Source organism: Bidens hawaiensis, unplaced genomic scaffold, assembly GCF_021521415.1.
Source record: "Bidens hawaiensis isolate Kalapana, Puna unplaced genomic scaffold, B.hawaiensis_p1.1 tig00011610_1, whole genome shotgun sequence".
NCBI lineage: Eukaryota > Viridiplantae > Streptophyta > Magnoliopsida > Asterales > Asteraceae > Bidens > Bidens hawaiensis.
In genome coordinates, this window is record NW_027491906.1 from 557,354 (window position 1) to 575,309 (window position 17,956).

Below are 17,956 nucleotides of genomic sequence, written 5' to 3' on the forward strand. Positions count from 1 at the left end.
TGGCGGGGCACAATACCTAAGAGCTCTCACAGAACCAGGCACGTGTCCATGACCTTAACGGACACAACTATGAGGACTTGACGTTGTCAGGGAGAGTCTTGTGTGAAATGTACTGTCGTCCACATAAACGGCAAACGAGTTCAAAGACATCGAGTTCTACTCAGTGCTAGTGGGCCAAGTGCACTTCATAAGCGAAGGTTCAAAGAGTTAGATCTACCTATCGTATGCAAAACTCAACTGTTGAAATCGGAAGGGTAATGTTTCTGATAGTATCTCCCATTCATGTGGGGGATTGTTAGAATTTATGTGTGAATGTGAGTGAGTGTCCCACATCGGTGTGGGGATATAATGAGGAGTGGGATATAAAGGGAAACAAGTAGACTCCATTAAATCTGTTGTTACATTTTACTTGGACACCTACCCGCGCGCAGGGGGGGGTGGAAAATCGGGTTCTGGGTCAGGAAAATTTTCTGAACCAATGCGTCGCCCGCGCGACCTGCGGACACGAATGCCGTTCGAAATAACCGGCTCTGCGTGACACCCGTTTTTGTGACTTGATCCGTTTTTTTTTTTGTTATCTCATTCATCAAGTATCTGCTGCATTAAGAGATGTCATTAATCAATTCTTGATTGCTGCTTTAAGAGTATGTTTAATGAACAACTCTTCAGTGGCATATCTGTTATGGTCTTTAAATCAGGCTTTATGATCATGGTAATGACAACTCTTCAGTTGAAACACTGATGAGTATAAAACCCTCTTGATGCTACTGTTTTAGATAGCTTAAAAACAGAAACACACAACTCACAGATCATATTCGCATTGAAGCCTACCGATCGATTTCAGGCAAGTGTTAGGTCCGGCAGTACGTCTTGGTGCTGTTCGAAACCGGCGTACCCTGGGAACAGACTCGGAATCTGTTTAAGGGAATTGTGTCAAACACAAGCCCGGTTCTTTGTGCTCGTTATTACTATTTCTTGTTTGCAGATTATCCAACAACAAGTCGGTGAACCGGGCCTAAGAGATTTTAACAAGCCGGTTAAAGTCTAAGAGGTATTATGAAACATTCTTCCATTTGCTTGGTTGCCAAGTTCACCTTGTTGGCCAAGTTGACCTTGTTGCCCAAGCTCACCTTGGTGGCCAAGTTGAGTGGTGGACACATATTATGCTTAGTGACCAAGTTGGGTTACTAGTATAAATGCATGTACAAAGTTAGTGTTAGAGACAACATCACAACACAACAACAAACACAACAATCACCACCATCACTACCAAAGATATTGTAATCCGTTTTTTGAGCTATATTTTCTGGTTATAATATAAGTCGGGTATTTTTAAGTTGTTCGTTAATTATCGTTTATCATTCTTGAATTGGTATCAGAGCCCGGTTCAAGAACGCGATAATTAACGGCCAACAAAGAAGGTGTTTCGATCGAACAAGTTGGTTTGATCTCCTGAAGAAGCTGTTGCCGTGGTTGATCGAACAAGTTGGTTTGATCTACCGAAGAAGTTATTGTCATTGTCGATTGGATAGTTCGTTCAATTGTTGCTTTGTTCAAACAAGTTGGGTTTGAGTAGCCATGGGTGACATGACTCCACCGCCGCCGCCAAAAGGGAAAGAGAACGGGCCGTCTTCCGTTCATTGTCTAATGTTAACTACAACGAACTATACCGTGTGGGCCATGAGGATGAAAGTAGTCCTAAGAGTTCACAAAGTTTGGGACACCATCAACTCGGGTGTCTCCGATGAAGACAAAAATGACATGGCTATGGCCTTGTTGTTTCAATCCATACCCAAAACCTTGATCATGCAAATTGGAGATCAAGAAACTGCTAAAGCCATGTGGGATTTGATTAAAACCCGACACCTAGGTGTCGAACGAGTTAGAGAACCACATCTCCAAACCTTGTCAATGGAATTTGACAATATGAAGATGAACGAATTAGATTCCATAGATAACTTTGCGGGCAAGTTATCGAGCATTGCCTTGAAATCTGCAGCTCACGGCGAAGTTATAGATGAAGCAAGGTTGGTAAAGAAGTTTCTCAAAAGTCTTCCAAGATCGAAGTATATTCAGATGGTTGCTTCGCTTGAGCAAGTGTTGGATCTCAATAAAACGGGATTTGAAGATGTTGTAGGCTGACTCCGAGCCTATGAGGAGCGAATCCGAGAAGAAGAAATTCAAGTGGGTGACCAAGGTAAACTTTTATTCGGTAAATATGATTCATCAAGTCAAAGAAGTTTTGAATCTAATAGGGGAAGAGGACGAGGAGGTCAAGGTCAAGGTCAAGGTTGAGGCCGATTTAATGGCCAAGACCGAAACCCTAGTACTGAACAAGGGTCATCAAATCGAGGGAAAATAAAGATGAAGAAAGATCGATCAAAGATTGTATGTTACCGATGTGACCAATTTGGTCACTTTGCATCCGGTTGCCCGGACCGAGTTTAAAAGGGTCAAGAAGCAAACAAAACCGAAGCCCGTGAAAATTTTGATGATGCGGCGTATATGCATCAAGTTGTGTTATTAAATAAACAAAACCTAATACCAAAGAAATATGAAACCGATCGGGTCGAAGATGATGTATGGTATTTGGATAATGGGGCAAGTAATCATATGACAGGAAACCAGTCATATTTTTTAGAATTAAACGAGAACATAACCGGGAGGGTTAAGTTCGGAGATGGGTCATTTGTTCAAATCAAGGGAAAAGGCTCACTTCTTTTCCAAGGAAAATCAGGTGACCAAGACTTACTAACCGAGGTTTATTACATTCCGGAGTTAAAAAATAATATAATAAGTCTCGGTCAAGCAATGGAGTCTGGATGCGACATTCGGATGAAGCACGACCGTGTACGATGAGAACAAGAGGTTACTCATGAAGGTCACAAGATCCGCAAACCGACTCTATAAAATACGAATGAAGATTGGAGCTCCCGTGTGTTTGCACTCAAAGATCCAAGATGATGCATGGCGTTGGCATGCAAGGCTTGGGCACATCAATTTCGAGTTAATAAAAGTGATGGCTAAGAAGGATCTTGTACGAGGTTTACCTCATGTTGAACACAAAAATCAGTTATGTGAATCGTGTTTGGTGGGTAAACAAACGAGGCGTTTGTTTCCGGCCACATCCTCGTTTAGAGCATCCCAACCTTTGGAGTTAGTTCATGGTGGTTTGTGCGGTCCAATAACCCCATCCACTATCTCGGGTAATAGGTATGTCTTTGTTGTTATAGACGATTACTCACGATATATGTGGACGTTTTTATTGAAAGAAAAGGGTGAAGCGTTTGAAAGTTTTAAGAGGTTTAAAGCCCTAATCGAGACGGAGGCGGGTTTACCAATGAAAACTCTCCGAACCGATAGGGGAGGAGAATTCACTTCACGTGATTTCAATCGGTTATGCGATGAAAGTGGAATTATTCGGCATTTAACCGCCTCGTACACGCCACAACAAAATGGCGTGGTAGAAAGGCAAAACCGAACTTTAACGGGGATGGTGCGGAGTATTCTAAAGGCGATGCATGCACCAAATTATATGTGGGGAGAAGCGGTCCGACATTCAACCTTTTTAATCAATCGGGTCCCAACCCGGGCCTTGGTTGATCAAACTCCATATGAACGGTTCAAGAAAAAGAAACCGATTATTGAACACGTTCGAGTATTTGGATGTGTTGCGTATGCTAAAGTTGATAGTGTACATCTAAAGAAACTTGATGATAGGTCAAGACAACTCGTTTATCTCGGGTCGGAGATGGGTTCAAAATCATACCGTCTCTTCGATCCGAACACTCGAAAAATAGTTGTTAGCCAGGACGTTGTGTTTGACGAAAACAAAGGGTGGAATTGGGTAAAGAAAGTCGAGAAGAATGACTACGAGCCGGGTATGTTTTCTATTGTTTGGAGGGGTGCGGTTGATAATGGAACTGGTCAAATCGAGCCCATTATTGAAGAAACTTCGGGAAGCGACCCGGGTAGCCCAAGCTTTGAACCTGCATCATCAGTTCAACCTGAGTCTAATGACTCAACCGAATAGAGTCATATCGGGCCTAATTCCTCAGCCCACACTCAAGTTCAGTCGATGAGTAATGGGTCATAGGTCCATTTGGGTGAAAATGAGACCCAAACGGATCTAAGACGTTCAACCCAAGTCTCGGTTTTACCAAGAAGATTATGTGTTACATGTTGACTCTGACTATGAGCAATTACTTCTTACGGCAAGTGGTGAACCGAGCGGCTATTTTGAGGCTAAGTCGAACCAGGAATGGGTTCGTGCTATGAATACCGAGATCGATTCAATAAACAAGAATAATACATGGAAGTTAGTTGAACTTCCAAAGGGTGCAAAATGTATTGGGTTGAAGTGGGTGTTCAAAATCAAACGAAATGCGGATGGAACGATAAACAAGTATAAAGCTCGGTTGGTTGCAAAGGGTTACGTGCAACAACTCGGGATCGACTTTGATGATGGTTTCGCTCCGGTAGCCCGAATTGAGACTGTTCGGCTACTAATCGCATTAGCCGCATCTAACGGGTGGGAAATCCACCATCTTGATGTAAAAACGGCTTTCTTGCATGGTGAATTGAAAGAAGTTGTGTATGTTTCACAACCCGAAAGATACGAGAAAAAAGGCGAGGAGGCAAAAGTTTACAAGTTGTTAAAGGCCTTGTACGGGTTAAGGCAAGCTCCCCGAGCTTGGAATACAAAGCTTGATAACACCCTACGAGACATGAAGTTTTAAAAATGTTCCAAGGAACAATCGGTTTACCGAAAGACGGATGGGAAACATTTTTTTATCGTAGCTGTGTATGTGGATGATTTATTTGTGACAAGTGCAAGCTCGAGTATAATTTACGATTTCAAGAAGGGTATGGCGACCAAGTTTGAGATGTCGGATCTCGGGAAGTTAACCTACTATCTTGGAATCAAAGTATTTCAACAAGAGGACGGGATAGTAATTATACAAGAAGGATACGCCAAACGAATTTTGAAGGAGACCGGTATGCAAAACTGTAATCCATCTCAAGTCCCAATAGATCATGGTGTGAAATACTCGAAATCTGAGAACAAAGTCGAACTCGATGCAACCGAGTATCGAAAGGCGGTAGGTTGCTTACGGTATTTATTACACACTCGTCCGGATATGGCGTACTCCGTGGGTATTGTTAGTCAATACATGCAAAGTCCACGAGAATCTCATGGTATGGCAATACGACACCTATTGAGATATTTGAAGAAAACGACGAGTTACGGGATCAAGTATGGAAAGAACGGGTCTAAACAACTTGTCGGTTATAGTGATAGTAGTCACAACATAGATGAGGATGATGGTAGAAGTACCACTGGCCACGTGTTTTATTACGGGCAATCTCCAATTACATGGTGCTCACAAAAGCAAACGAAAGTTGCACTCTCATCATGTGAAGCCGAGTACATGGCGGCGTTAGCAGCCGCATGTCAAGCTGTATGGCTCCGAGAGTTGTTGAGCGAGTTAACGGGAGAAGCGTTGCAGTAAGTTGTGTTGAAAGTTGATAACACGTCCGCAATAGCCCTTGTGAAAAATCCAGTTTTTCACAATCGAACAAAGCACATAAAATCTCGTTTTCATTTCATCCGAGATTGCTACGACGACGGCGAGGTTGATGTTGAGCACATTAGCGGGAAAGAGCAACGAGCCGATATCCTCACTAAAGCACTCGCAAGAATCAAGTTCATGGAGATGCGCGAGTTACTTGGAGTTGAATACCTTTCTAATCCGAAATAGAAATTAAGGGGGTGAATGTTGGATTAATTTCTATTCCGGGTCACAAGTCGGTGAACCGGGCCTAAGAGATTTTAACAAGCCGGTTAAAGCCTAAGGAGTATTATGAAACAGTCTTCCATTTGCTTGGTAACCAAGTTCACCTTGTTGGCCAAGTTGACCTTGTTGCCCAAGGTCACCTTAGTGGCCAAGTTGAGTGGTGGACACATATTATGTTTGGTGACCAAGTTGGGTTACTAGTATAAATGCATGTACAAAGTTAGTGTCAACATCACAACACAACAACAAACACAACAATCACCACCATCACTACCAAAGATATTGTAATAAATTTTTTGAGCTATATTTTCTAGTTATAATATAAGTCGGTTATTTCTAAGTTGTTCGTTAATTATCGTTTATCATTCTTGACAAATGGCTTTCTTGGCTAATCGTAATATTATTGGCGGAACTCTCATAATCAACAAGGTTCAGTCGTGACTTAACAAGTCGAATTGGAAGCATTCTTCTTTTAAATTGATTTCAGAAAAGGTGTTCGACTCAGTTAGTTGGGATTTCATTGACTCAGCCATGGTTCAAATGAATTTTCCTTCTATATGGCTGGTGTAGGTAGAGGTACTCTATTTTCTTCATGAGCATCTGCTCTGGTAAACAGGTCTTCGACTTGGGAATTTCAATCCATTAAAGGTGTTACGCAAGGTGACCCACTGTCTCCTTTTCTCTTTCTGATTGCAATGGAGTCGCCTTTTTGTGTGATTCAAAATGCTATTAGTCCGGGCGTTCTTCACTCCTTGAATATTCTCTTATGGTTTAATTATAAGAGGGGCAATCCTTTATGGACCGCTTGACTGCCAGTTGAGCTAAAATCGTTCAAAAAAATAATATTACATACACACTAGGAACACTTTTAAGTAGATTCATTAATAAGTTGCATGCTTACAAGTTATTACAAGAGACATTTTTAGTGAACAAGAAACATATATTCATACAAGTAATACAAGTAATATAAGTATCTAAAGTCGCCCAAATGAAAACTGTGACACGAAAGCTCCCGAATCACTTGAGTTTGTTACTAGATGCAAAGGATCTCTTAAGCTTGTGAGCCGTAGTCGGCAACTTAATATTGGTGGCTAACCCTACCGCTTCAAGGAACAATATAAACCACCAACAAAGGTCGACCTCCCACCATTTTAACCCAAATCGAGCCAAATACTCAAATGCATGATGATTGTTATGCCATCCTTCTCCAAATGTAAACATTGCCACCCAGCTACATTTGTATAAGATTTTTCTTATATCGTATATATTTTAAATGATAGCATTGTTAAAAGTTATTATATTGAATTTTTGCAAATAAGAAAGAAACCAATCATAATTGATGATACATACAGAAAGCATGTAACACGTACATGTTGTTTTTGGAGAGATCACCGGTGTTCCAAACTTGAGTCCCCCAAATATGGCATGCTGAGTTCACTAGAAATGTCAAGTGGTAACTCACTGTGATTCTCACACCCTGCCAGCATATATATACATGTACGTCATCAAAGTGAACACTATATATGCGTGTGTGTGTTAAGGAATGATTAATAGACATTAGATTTCAACAATTTTCTTCTTTCACAAAATGGTGTATAATTTAGATCATGTTTCATAGAAACCAGCATACATCTTCCTTTTTTTTTCTCATAAAATTACCTTAACTATTTATTTATTTATTTTTTATTTTTTTGAATATAAAAAACCAGGATAGTTTCATTTTCATTTTTCTTTTTTTTTAAGTCCCTTAACATTATTTGCATATAAGGAAAATGGTATATTCATCAAAGAAAAAAAAAAGTCCTTAAACATGTTAAATTTAAAAAAAAAAAATTAACACCTGCCTTTAAATATATGACTGTAGGAAATCATGAAAACATAATTTGACAAATTCATTATCTCACGTATATACCTTTCAAAGTTAATTGAGAAAATTATAAATTTTGTCTTTTTTAATATTTGAAATTATGGATTGGGTTCTTTGTGAAAATGAGTTTCATTATTTATCCTTTATTTGAATATTTGTCACGGTTTTAGTCCTTTACACTAACGAATGTTAAGTTTTTCAGTTAGATCATCTCATATGAATATGTCCATAATAGCGAAAATTTGTATTTACTATTTACATTGCATGTAATTTAGTCCGTTACGATCTATCTATTTTCTCGATCTATTTTCAATTATAAACTCTTATATTTTAATATAGACCAGTTTGAACCTTACACTTACATGGAGTTTTTTTTTATCAAAATGGGTGAAGTGGAAAAAGTATTTATCAATATAGGTTAGTTTAAAAGTATTTATCAAAATAGAGATTTTTTTTCTTTTCTCTCTCCTTGTTATTTAATTCCTTTTAACTCTAGGGTTAGATAAGATAAAATAAGCCTCCACATACGAAGAAACTGAACAGACAATCAAGTTCTTCAATAAATAATTGATTTTCGTTGCTTTCAATCTCGGTTCTTCAATCCCAAATCCCAGGTTCGATATTTATACATCTTCTGCCTTTTCAATCAGCTTTCATGATTGTTGGATTCAATTTTTTCCGTATCTTAATTGTTTTTATGAAACTTAACTATACAGTTTAATAACAATGCTTCTTGACTTATTTCTAATATTAATTTTTTTTTCCATATTTTTGGGCTATTTTTTTTTTACCAAATAGGAGAATATTTGTTGTTGTCCACTGTCAGTTCTTTTTATTATTATAATATTTGTTCAATTCTTGTATTTTATGTCCTTTAAATGTTGAGATTTGTATTGGATTTCTTTAATATTTTGTTTGATTATGGTAATAAACTAATAATTGTATTGTTTGGTCATCCTAGTTTTTCCCGATTCCTCATGAAGCTTATTGACTACAATCACCATCTATTAGATTACTTCCAAATTTGGATCTAAAGCGAGACAAAAAGGGTCGCCATCGCTCAACAAGGCTACGAAATGAAATGGACATTAAAGAAGGAAAAAGTGGTAACCGTTGTGGAATTTGTGAAGACCGTGGTCTTAATCGGTCCACATGTCCCTGCAAGCCTAGAAGAATGGATGTCTAAGTGGGTGAAGTTGTTTTGACATTTTTATCTTAATTTGTACTTAATATTATCAAGTTGGCTTTATTTGAGGTTCTTATTTTTGTTTGTTATTGATATTGAGACCGTTTAATTTAAAATGCTTGTTTAGTGTGTTTTTTATGTTTCATATCTCATTTTAAGGTTTATTTAGATGATTTTTAAGTTGTACCTAACATGGCTTGATTGAAGAGAAAATAAAAAGAAAATAACTATAATAAGTTAATTTAAAAAAAACAAAAATTAAAGCTCTAGTTAGTTCCTCGAAAACATGTTGTAGTTGCTAAATTCTTTTTTTGGTGTTTTTACTTTTTTTTTCCTAACCCTTGAGTTTAAAAAATTAAATAAAAAGGAGAGAGAAAGGAAAAAAAAATCCTCATTTTGATAAATATTTTTAAAATAACCTACATTGATAAATACTTTACCCCCTCCACCCATTAATCCATTATGGTAAAAAAAACTCCACCTCATGTGCCCTACACATGATGGCATTTTAGTCTTTTATTCATTTGAGAACTATTTGTGTAATAACTTAAAAGAGTTGGTTCTCCTATGCATTTATTATAAATTAAATAATATTAAAAAACTAAAAGAAATATATATCCAGGTAATAGAAAACAGATTTATAACCTAAATCACCAATAATGTTTACCACAATCTCCTCAACCCAAACACCACCAACTCCAAATTTCATAAGACTTTTACAAAATTCCATAAACCTAAGAAGAAATTGAAGCACATGTATATGAAACCTTGATGAGGAGCTTGAGGTAGATATCGTCGGATCAAGGAGCGTTACACCGACTATACCCCAATTCCATGAAATATACTACAACAGATTTGATTTATAGATATAGAAACCTGAAAGGCTTTTAGGGTTCAAGTGAATCAAGAGTACTATGACGGGGACTTGTACACAGACGTGAGTTAGGGTTTATGTGTCGGAAGCACAAAAAATGGCAGAGTTGTGTGCAGATAGATGCAGATCGGTGAAGTCAAGTCAATTTTCCTGGAGGTCGATTTCAAATATGAGAAATCGTTTTTAGATATGGGGTTGTTGCAGGTCAAGGCACGGATCGGTGAAGACAAATTAAGGTTGGTAGTGGTGGGCCGGTGACAAGAAAATGGTGATGATTGTTTTCAAACGACGGTGATGGCGGCAGTTGTGATTGTTGTTTAGAGTGTTCAACATGAGTAGAATGAGAGGACTGTCCGGACTTGTGCGTAGTTTCGTCAATGTAACCGGTGGCGGAAATCGACAACGGTAAGTAGGGTTAAAAGACAACGGTGGAGGTGGTGGTGGTTGTGGTGGTGGTGGTAGTGGTGATGGTGGTGGGAGGACTTTAGGGTTTGGTAATGAAGGAGATGAAGAGCATATGTTTGAATATGCGAACCAAATCTTTTAAGTTACTACACAATAGTCCTCAAATGGATAAAAGACTAAAATGCCCTCATGGGCAGGGCATATGAGATGACTTAACTGAAAAACTTAACATTCGTTAATGTAAAGGACTAAAATCGAGACAAATATCCAAATAAAGGATTAAAAGTGAAACTCATTTTCACAAAGGATCCAGTCCATAAATTTAGATATTCAAAAGCATAAAATTTATAATTTTTTCAGGCTATTCTTAATTCATTAGAAAAAATACGTAAAAAAAAAACCATGCTGATATCCAAATTTGGAGGCACCAATAATTTTAATTAATCATGGGTAGTGATACTATTACTAACATAATAACCTCTATACGAAAAACAACGATAAAAATCGTAAACTTTTTAATGATTTTAAATGTATACAAAACCATTTCATATTTTTTTAGGTTTTTTTCTTGTTTTGAGTTACATCGTCGCTAACATGTATTTATATTATATTATATTGGTATTTGAAATATTATTATTATTATTATTGTTATTATTATTATTATGAACGGCCAATTTGAATCACTGACGGGCCGGTGACCCATCCGATCGTCTCCACTCCATTCCTAGAAGCAAACCCACCAATAGATACCCCCCCCCCCCGATCAACTTGAGCCCTTGATTTTTTGTCTCAATTGAGATTTGAACCCAAAACCTCCTCATATCAAATTGAAATCTTTGAATACCTTAATTTAATCAATTAGATTAGAGATATTGAATTAAAAATGGAGAAGAAAATACGAGTATTGACGAACTTTGTCTTACCACTTGTCTAGTTTAAAACAATAATTCATCTCAATTCCTCCCATGTAGTATTAACTAGTTAAATTATCCCGCGCGTTGCGACAGAAATTCAGTCACAACACTCAGTATAGCAATCGAAAGAGAAAAAAAAATAAATATAAGTTGTGATATACTCAAAAGATGTCGACACATGTTTTATATTAATCAAAAACCAAAATAATAAATATCAGTAATGATTCGATAGTACCGGTGCTGATGTATAATTATTAGATGTTGGAAGTTAGATATAAACTTAACTTAAGAAAAGTTTTAAAGAAAAGAACTATAGGGGCTTAAGTTGTCATATTGTAAAAGTTTTGATGCGAAAACATTACAAATAAACTATGGTGGCCTAAGTCATGAGAATACACTCCGCTCTTTGCATTTTAATATTTATATAATGAAGTTAACTACACACTTAAGGCTCTCCCAACATATATATAAGTGGTTAATATTATGAATAGTAAATTTTTGTGTGATTTATTAGTTCCTTTTAGTATATATATAACAAGTAAAGAAAAAGAAATCACAACTTTCTTTAAATATAACATGTGGATGGACTTTTATTAGAGAAAACAAAAATGTATGCTGATTTGTGTTTGTGATAGCATGTGGATGGACTTTTTAAAAAAAATGCATGTTGATATTTATTTGTGAAAATTTGTAAATGCATTTTTATAAAAGAATACAAATAATATTAATTTTTTTATAGTATTAGTACGATTAGGGGTGCAAACGAGTCGAGTCGAGTCGAGCCCGAGCTCGACTAGGCTCGAACTCGGCTTGTTTAACTTACACAGAGCTGGGCTCGTTTCAAGCTCTATTTTCAAAGCTCGAGCTCAGCTCGTGAATAGATTTTCAAGCTCGAGCCCGGCTCGTTTACTAGCTATTTATTGATTAATTTTTATATAATTATAAATATTTTTACATTTTTTTCTATAATAATTTTATGTATAAAATAATATATATTATCTAGTTATTTTTATTCATTTTTCATAATATTATATATATTAATTCATAATTATTAAATATATATTTTTAAAAAATATATAAATGACAAGCTCAGTTAGACTCGCGAGCCGGCTCGAGCTCGATAAGTGAAGCTCGGACTCGGACTCGTTTATTAAACGAGCTTATTTTCAGACTTGGTCTCGATTAAGCTTGGCTTAATCGAGCTTTTAAACAAGCCGATTTTGAATAGCTAACGAACAGTTTGGCTCGTTTGCACCCCTATGTGCAACATATTTTACCACATAAAAGCTTACTTTTTATAATTATGCGATTAACGTGAGGATAGGATGACAAATTTATTTTAACAAATAAGCATATTTTTAAGTGTTTGTATATTGGTCTTTTCTGATATATCAAATAGTTTTATCAAAAGAAAGACTTACCACAACCCAAACAAGGTATGAAAAACCACCCAAAGCATATACCAGTACCGTAAATGCAAGTACATGATACGCATAAGTCGTTCTGATGAATCTATAGAACGCTTGGCACTTTAGATCTTCAACGTTTTTACGTTCTTTGTATTAGAATCACACCAATGCAAAAGTTTAGATTTATGATAATTAGTCGAAGTAAGTGATTCATTTGCGAGGTAATGCCAAGGAAAATACCTTTTCGACAATGTAACCGCTATCAAACAGCCAACCAATATGACTAAACCAAAACCCGTAGGTAGGAGAGTGTGGATCTTTGTCCGAGTCAACATATTGATGATGGGTTCTGTGTATGCTCACCCAAAATATCGGGTCTCTCTTAAATATATATAAAAAGAACATTAATATAGTCTACTAATTAGCCTTGCATATATTTGTAAAAACAAAAGATTGAAGAAAAACCTGAGCAGCCTGAACCCCGAAGTAAGCAAAGGTATATTCAAGCCATTTAGGCAACTTGAGACTATGGTGTGCAAGATTTCGATGATATGACAGAGTTAAACCGAGCATCCCGCACAAGGCGTAGCACAAGAATGCTGTCCAAAAGGCGCCCCAAGTAAATGTAAATGGTGCGAAAATCACTAGAAAATGAACAAATACTACCCAGATAACGGTTATGACGTCCACGATATTCCATTTTCGACCATGAAATAGGCTCCTCTTCCTCGTCACAACCACATCGGACATCAATATTTTTCTATGCCCGGGTTCTTTTTTGCCCTCGAGACGAAACGTTATTAAATGTCTCATTTTTGTATAGAGGTTAAAAATACGTATAGCAAGTGTAAGTATATATAATCACATTCCACATATCATTTATTACGTTTGAAAATAGTCGTAGAATCACATGTATTGTTATGACACTATGAGATGAGACTAATCATACACACTGAAAGATAAAACAAAATGGTCCTCTAGGCAATTCTCAATTGCCTTCGTTTTAAGAAAAATTGACGGTTACCTAAATAATATATTATTTATAAAATAAAATAATATTAGTTAGGTAGTGGTTTTTTTAACTTGCTCTACTCTGTAGTCTAGCTACTATCTAATGGTGGAGGGGGCGGTTTACGCGGAACCGAAGACTTTGGCCGAGTAGTTGGGATCGAGTTCTAGTACTCGGATTGAGTGGTGGATGCAACTGGTCATGACCATTTGAAGTAAAAAGAAACAAAGAAAAAACAATCTTTTTTATACAAATAAATAAAACCTAAACCATTTTAACCACTCTTCTTTAAATAATCATTTCTACTTAATATATTGTCAACTAGATTTTTATTACGAGGGTTGTTTTACATTATTCGCTTTTAATATTTATATATGTATATTTTGATTTTAATTTTATTTATTGTAAAAGGTTAATAATTAATATACTTGAGTTTTGATGATGAAATGGTTTCACAAATAAATAATATGTTATAATCCGGTTTAAAAATTATCTGGGTTTGGTGATACCCATTACCTGTTTATTTTCTTTATTATAAAATTGTTTCTTAATTATAAATAATATATATATTTTTTAAATAAAACAGGATATTAATTTTTAGTATATCCATATTTTATAGGATTTTCATATCAAATATTTGATTAGATTAATTTTTAATATATTGAGATGTTATAACCTGTTTAAGAGGTATCTGGGTTTGGTGAGATCTTTACCCGTGAATTCAGATTAAATGTGTGAGAAGCCTTCATTTACAAATAAAACAATATGATGGCTTGAGAGAATACTTGTTTTACATTTTTCATTTTTTGATATTTATTTTTTTATTTTAATTTTCTTTATTGTAAGAAAGTTAATAATATACTTAGGGTTTGATAAAGAAAATGTTTCATAAATAGATGATACGTTATAACACGTTTAAAAGCTGTTTGGATTTGGTGACCCATGGCCAACTTATGTTTTTTTATTATAAAATTGTTTATTAATTATAAATAATATCTTTTTCTTTTTAAAGTGGATATTAAATTTTAGTATATCCCTATTTTATAGGATTTTCATATCAAATAATTGGTAAGATTAATTTTTAATTTAATGAGATGTTATAACCCGTTTAAGAGCTATCTGGTTTTGGTAAGACCCATACCCATGAATTTGGGTTAAATCAATAAGAGGCATCCGTTTAAAAATTAAGCAATTTGGTGGCTTCCATAAAAAGAGGGAGCGACCACATCGCGACACGTAGGATTTTAGGGGTTTCTTTTATATATATTATAGATACACTCTCTCAAATTATTTCAAAAAACTTTTGGTGAATGCTCCCAGTCCAAGGGATTTTAGATTGCTATCAAAGGTGGATTCATCCGATTCAAGTGATTTTGATGAATTCCTTTCTGACTCGCCCGATTGAAGTGATATGGAATTTTTGTTGAAAGCTGTAGCCACTGCAGAGTAGCAACAAGATACAAAACATTCGAAGAAAAAATATGTGTTGCGTGATCGTGAATTGACTCATCAAGTTTTAATGAACGGTTACTTCATCAAAAACTCAAAGTATGATACATATACGTTTAGAGCTCGGTTTGGATTATTGAAAATCTTATTTGTAAACAACTAGTGTTCTACACGACGCGTTGCGCCAACCATGTCGCATCTGTTCATGTACCCGTCATGTTGCAGCGGTGCACTAATGTAGGTTCGTTTGGTACCATAATTAAACCCAAAAACTAATATGTAAAAAATTAAAATATTTAAAACAACATTTATTCGGCTGTTGAAAACTAAGCATTGAAACCCAGACGTTGGTAAAATCCTGAAGTGTAAAAACCGAGAGTTACGATAGCGAGTTGACGAGAATTCGGTCAGTAGTTCATTACGGTATAAATAATGTTGGTAAAACTTGCGCGTTAAAAACTAAGTAAATTTATAAATTCACATATAAAAATCATATGAACAAATAAAATATCAAAACGACATTCATTTGATCGGTTAAACTCAGATCGTTGGTAAAAACCGAGCGTTGAAAGTCTCGGGCTTTGCGGGTGAGTCAATGCGAATTGGACAGTCTCGGTTGTGTTCTTTAAGGTACGATATTAGCGACATTAATAAAATCCAAGCATTAAAACTCATAAAGTAAATTCGTCAAACTAACATATAAAAAATAAATTTAAATCGATGTTTTTTGTTGGTAAAACACAAACGTTGGTAAATCAAGCGTTGCCATTCCCAGGCATGGCGGAAGCAAGTCGGTAAATACTGGGCGTTCGTAAAACCCGAGTGTTGTCGGTCCCTGGCGTCGCGTCGATGAGTCAACGTGAATTCGGTTGATTCGGTCATGTTCGTTATAGTTCTGGATGTAAAACAAAAAGGTCGGTAAATTCGAACGTTTACGGTCCTGATGTTCGGTCAATTTGTACATAGTTCGTGTGTTTATTTTACTTGTTTTGGTTGTTTATTTCATGAACTTTGGTACTTCATACGTGTTTGTTATATTTCAGGTTACATGTGATTAATGTAGTTAATATGGACCTGTACGAGCATGGAATGAAGACCCAGGATGACGTGTGATAGTGAATGATTAAAAACTAGAGAATCTGGGTAAAAGTTGATTTAGCATATCATTTGCTGAAAACAGAGTATCATATGTTGAGCATAAGAGGAGCGTACATCAGGAGTTTTTAAAGTATGGTGTGTTGAATTAGAGTATCATACTCTAAAGTTAGAGTACCATTTGCTGAAACTAGAGTGTCATATGCTGAGCCAAAATAAAACCACGGGATTCGTATTTTAAATAAAAAAAACCCTATATAAAGAAAAGTTAGGGTTTGAGAAAGGGGATCTCAAGAAGCAGTTACCACATCATTTTCAGAGCGGAACAGAAGTATCCTATCAATTCCAATCATCTCTACTTCACCTATATGATCCATAACATTGAAATTGAAGATCGGGAGATGACGATTCGCGGCTAATCCTTTCGAGTCATACCCGGGATGTATAGTTTGTAATCGTTCAGTTTATTTCTCATGTACTAGAACAACTAATTTTAATTATCTTGATGTTAATCTATAAGTATTGATGTTTAGTATGTCTGTGCATTCAGTCAGTGACGGTTGCTATAATAATTGCTCGTAGGGTAGTATTGACTAGTTAATTGCGAGAAAGCATACGTTTGCCCTTAGTTAAGTCACACTGGCAGGGACCATTTGATAACCAATGTCGTGTTTTAGCGATCGTGGATACCTAAGGTTTAACAGGTTAGTCAGTCTGTAGTTGACACAAGATAGTTAATCTGTTAAGTTGCATGAGATTACTGTTAGTTTGTTTACTTGAATTCCCGGGTGTGATTTGCTTGTTTTATTGATTGAATCTTTGTTTACTTTTTGAGTAGTATTAAACGATAATCATTTGCTAGTGTGATCAGCACTTTGAATAGTTACTTCATAATGTTAGGAATCGGTTTCACTTTACACTGACCACATACTCCTCGTGGTTTGACACCCTACTTACCCTGACTAGCTTAAGGTGATTAGGACACTGATTTAATTGTTTTTGACTAGATAGCAACAGTCTAGCATCAAAATGGCGCAGTTGCCGGAGAGTTAGTGTGCTTAGTGTTTTTGTGATTAATTGATTTCTTAGTTTAATTTAGTTGTTAATTTTACTTTTAGCTTAGTTTACTTTATTTTCCCATTTTACGCAGGGTGTGTTAGTTGTGCAGGTAACATGTTTATGCGCACCCGCTATTCAGGAAGAAATTCCCCACTTATTTATGAGCCATAGATTGAACGTGTAGCTCGGCAGAACCAAGCTCAGATCAGAAATTCAGATATGGAAGTTCAGAACTAGAATCAAAACCAAAACCCACCACCCGAGAACAATGTTTTCCAACCAAAATAGAATCCACCAAATAACCAAAAACCAAACAATTACCAGTTACCACCGATAAACACCAATCCACAACCACAAAATTCAGCCCAACAATCCAGAAACCGAAACCGACACCTTGACAGACCCGGGCCATCAGCCCGACAATCCAGAAACCGAAATCGAAACCTTGACAAACTCGAAACAGAAACCTTGACCATGTCAGTATTCTTACTGAAGAATAAGAAGAGGGAGATGAGGAGGAAAGAGAACCGAGGAATGATGGTAGTAACGGGGATGACTGGAGGGTTAGAAGGAATGACGGGTTTGAGCCGAGAAATGGAGAAGATGGTGTACGGATTGAAGAGGTTGAGGAACCGGTTAGGGTGAGAGGTGACAGGTGGAGGAACAGAAACCGAGACAGAGTTGGTATTAGAAGATATCGGGAGGAACAAAGACAGTCGATTCAGGTTAACCGGGGTGGTTTTGAAAAACCGAGGGCCAGACGAAGGAATTATGGGCCTCTGGTTCAAGGTGTAAACAGTCGGTTCAAACCGGCGATTTTAGATGGTGCTTCACCGATTGTCCCACAGGTTCACGTACATGGGCAACCGACATTCAAATCCCGTCCATCTT

The 17,956-nt window shown here is 36.4% G+C and overlaps 1 protein-coding gene and 1 pseudogene across 1 annotated transcript; one reads left to right on the top strand and one right to left on the bottom strand.

Annotated features, from left to right (window-relative positions):
* The first annotated feature begins 4,868 nt into the window (after window positions 1-4,868).
* On the top strand, window positions 4,869-5,513 carry LOC143538359 (secreted RxLR effector protein 161 pseudogene; annotated as a pseudogene).
* A 1,302-nt stretch (window positions 5,514-6,815) lies between these two features.
* Window positions 6,816-13,277, bottom strand: LOC143538348 (palmitoyl-monogalactosyldiacylglycerol delta-7 desaturase, chloroplastic-like). Its single transcript, XM_077031926.1, has 5 exons — window positions 12,919-13,277; window positions 12,696-12,834; window positions 12,466-12,608; window positions 7,169-7,275; window positions 6,816-7,029 (listed from the first exon to the last, which is right to left on the bottom strand). The coding sequence occupies exons 1-5, from the start codon at window positions 13,264-13,266 to the stop codon at window positions 6,816-6,818; spliced, it is 951 nt and encodes a 316-aa protein (XP_076888041.1). The 5' UTR covers window positions 13,267-13,277.
* Between the last annotated feature and the right edge of the window lie 4,679 nt (window positions 13,278-17,956).